The sequence below is a fragment of the Teleopsis dalmanni genome, chromosome 2 (assembly GCF_002237135.1).
Source record: "Teleopsis dalmanni isolate 2A chromosome 2, ASM223713v2, whole genome shotgun sequence".
Classification (NCBI taxonomy): Eukaryota; Metazoa; Arthropoda; class Insecta; order Diptera; family Diopsidae; genus Teleopsis; species Teleopsis dalmanni.
The window spans coordinates 152,138,677-152,141,866 of NC_051847.1; the positions used below are offsets into that span (position 1 = coordinate 152,138,677).

At 30.5% G+C, this 3,190-nt stretch overlaps 1 protein-coding gene across 1 annotated transcript in view; it reads left to right on the top strand.

Moving 5' to 3' along the window:
* Window positions 1-2,418: 2,418 nt before the first annotated feature.
* LOC119675941 (armadillo-like helical domain-containing protein 3) overlaps window positions 2,419-3,190 on the top strand; it is a 3,021-nt gene continuing 2,249 nt past the window's right edge. Inside the window, exons 1-2 of the mRNA XM_038087160.1 lie at window positions 2,419-2,959; window positions 3,030-3,185. Of these exons, the coding sequence (XP_037943088.1) occupies window positions 2,704-2,959; window positions 3,030-3,185 (412 nt within the window). The 5' untranslated portion in view covers window positions 2,419-2,703. The remainder of the gene's footprint in view (window positions 2,960-3,029; window positions 3,186-3,190) is intronic.

Genomic DNA, 3,190 nt, shown 5'->3' on the forward strand with positions numbered 1-3,190 from the left:
ATACCCATGTATTCAATCCAGTATGTGGTAACCCAGTATTTTTCAAAAAAAATGTTTCTAAAATGCAGGTCTAAAATAAATGAAAATTTTTTTTTAGCTTTTTTCGACGCAGAACTGTAATGTTCTATTGCAATCGTTAGATCGAAATGCCATTCGCTATTTTAAACTCAATAATCGTAAGAGTGTCTTTGGTTATACTTGATCAGGATGAGATAATGACAAGTTTGCATAAGACTTCACACTAAAAGATGTTGCAATTGTAGCTGTTAATACCTAGAAATCAGCGAAGAAGTTCATATTAAGAAACTGCTAAAAAATATTTTTACTATAAACATGAGACCAAAATGTCTTAAGCAGATTTATATAAGACTGAAAATAATGTTGGCGATCTTCAACTAAAGCAGAGCCAACTCAATATTGCGGTATCGTTACTGACACATTATATATGTCATGTATTAAGACTTCATTTACCCCGACGACTTTTGTCGGGGTTGTGTTTCTGTGGAAGAAGAAGACACTATACTTCACCGCATGCTCATCATTATCTAAAGGAAGATTCGAATTTAACGACAGAGTTGCTGTCTTTAAGAATTAAGAATAAAGCAGACTAGATATTTGGCCTAGATATTTGAGATTTCTACCTTTAAGCTGCTTTAGGTCTGACGTATGTATAATGGAGTCTCATCCGTGGAATCACAGTGCGTTATTGTTTCTATTTAAGTGAGCTTTAATACACAAAGTCTATACTGCAATCTAATCTAATTTAATATTGTCAATAAACTGTGGCTACATTTTTTTTTTTTTGACAGTAGGTATAAGCATCGAAAGCCACCGTGTGAGACTTGAACCCACCAAACCACCTCTTAGGAATGAATGGAGAAGATTTCCACAGCATTGTGAAAACGTCATTCAAGTAATCAGGGGAGAGAGGAAAAAAAATAGACTTAGTACCTAGCGAGCTAGATTTATCTAAACCAGAAAGCAAGGGCGTACATTAGGGAAATTGGGTTATTAAGAAGGGAGCAGATGAGCGGAGGCGAGGTTAGCGGTAAACTTTGTGTCTGGGGTCACGAAAGCCGCTTCATACAAAAATTACTTCTGTTATGTATCGTGGTACAGTATCCGAAAGAACAACATCGCAGATTAGGAACAAAGTTGTATGCTATGGTAAATAGAGATAACAGATCGATTTTAAATGCGGAAAAAAATAATTTCGACTTAATATATATAACAACATTGTATAAAATATTAGATAATGCATTAAAAGAATGCGTGGAAACAGTCAAAAACAACAAGAACAATGTACATAATATGATAAAATTTTCATTTGAACTACTTTTGCTAATCATCGAAAGCATATTCTATTATATATACAAATGTTTAGATAAGATTCAAAATAGAGGAAGATTGAAAGAAAAACAAAGCAGTTGTCTGCTGTAGTTTTAAGATTTGTTTACGAAAGTTTGGTATAGAAGCATAGGTAAGGTTTATAATTTTAAAATTTCAGTGACCTATTAGTTTTCATATAAAACGTTTAACAATCTAAAGATGAAAATAGCTATTAAAAACTATTTTTACACATACTATGTATAACTTTGGTATATGCCAATACATAAGTATAATACTGAAATACAATTTATCAAAAGTTATATATTGCAGCAATCTATAGATATAAGTAACTAAAGCAGAGTATGATCAAATATAATATAATATAATTAATTTTTACTATGCAAAGTAATACCCCAAGTTTTATAAATTGTTTTGGCGCTCTAGAGCGTTAAAACAGTTTCACTATAAGTCATTTTTAGTTTACTACTATAAGCAGTTTTATTACCTATTGACCCTGTGATATGATTCCTTTAACCAGATACCAGATAGAACAAATTCGACAGCCTAAAGTACGATTCAATTGTAATTTGTAGAAATCGAGTTGATTTTTATTTCGTGTCACAATAGTACAATTTTACACTGATATTGTGAATAATTCTCACAAACTAAAACAAGGCAAAACGGACAAAATATTGCTATGAAGACATCTAATACCAAAAGATATGCTGTGTTAACAGGTTCTTAGTGAAGAACCAAGGAAATGATAGCAAAATTAGAATTATTTGTGCTGACAGTAAGGCTATTACATAACTACCATAAAATTATTTTTCAGATTTAAGTGGCAGCTATCAATTAAAAGTAACTTTAAAAATACTAAAGATAGCTATTTTAAAGTTATTATACGTAAAAAAAAAATTAGAAATAATTAAAAACAAAATTTTTTGAATTTTCAGTGATTTTTTAAAATATCGTGAATAGTTTATTCTTTCTTTTTATATAAAATCCATTTTATTATCAAAATTTGTTAAATTATAAAGCAAGATATATAATTTATTAATTTATTCAAATTGAATTCATACTGTAGTCAATTTATATAAATATTTAGTTACGTTACGTTATTAAATCATTACGTTATTTCACGGAAAATGCAACCCTGACTTTTTAACTGCAGGTGAGCATTTATCAGATGTTCAATCAGCTGTGCGTTACTATACGTAGCAAGTGAAAAGCAACAAAGCATTTTTCAGCTTTTATAAACAATTTTGGATAAATTCAAAATTTCTGGGATTTTTATTTAAAAAACTCGTAATAACAAGAAATAAAGTGAAAGTTTTATTGTGCCGAAAAGATTTTTTGTTGGTTTTCTTTATCAAAATGACCTCACGCAAACGTAGTGGTAGCGGCTCTTCCAAGCGACCAAAAGAAAAAGTTGTTTATATTTATGAATTATTTTTTCGTGGTGAAGATCCCACAATTGATAGTCCGGAATTTTGGAACGAATTTTTCTTATTGCAACCAAATGTAGAATCGCTTGAAGCAGAAGTATCAAAACTTACAAACGAGGTGTTTCCGGTAGTCAGAGATAATCTGAATTTATTGTTCCAAAAATGCATTGAAATGTTAGAAACCGGCAAGTATAGCTTATAAACAACTTACACATTTTTATTGAATTTAGATGCTAATACAAAATATATCAATAGATCATCCCAAACGCCTGTGCAACAGTTTGCAAACACTTTGCTCACTCTTCTACGCAATATTCAAAAAGTCAACAGCAGACACAGCATTTGATATACTTAATGAGATTTTTGGTTACGAAAAAATGGACAAGTGGATGAAGGAGCTAATGAATCATTGTAGT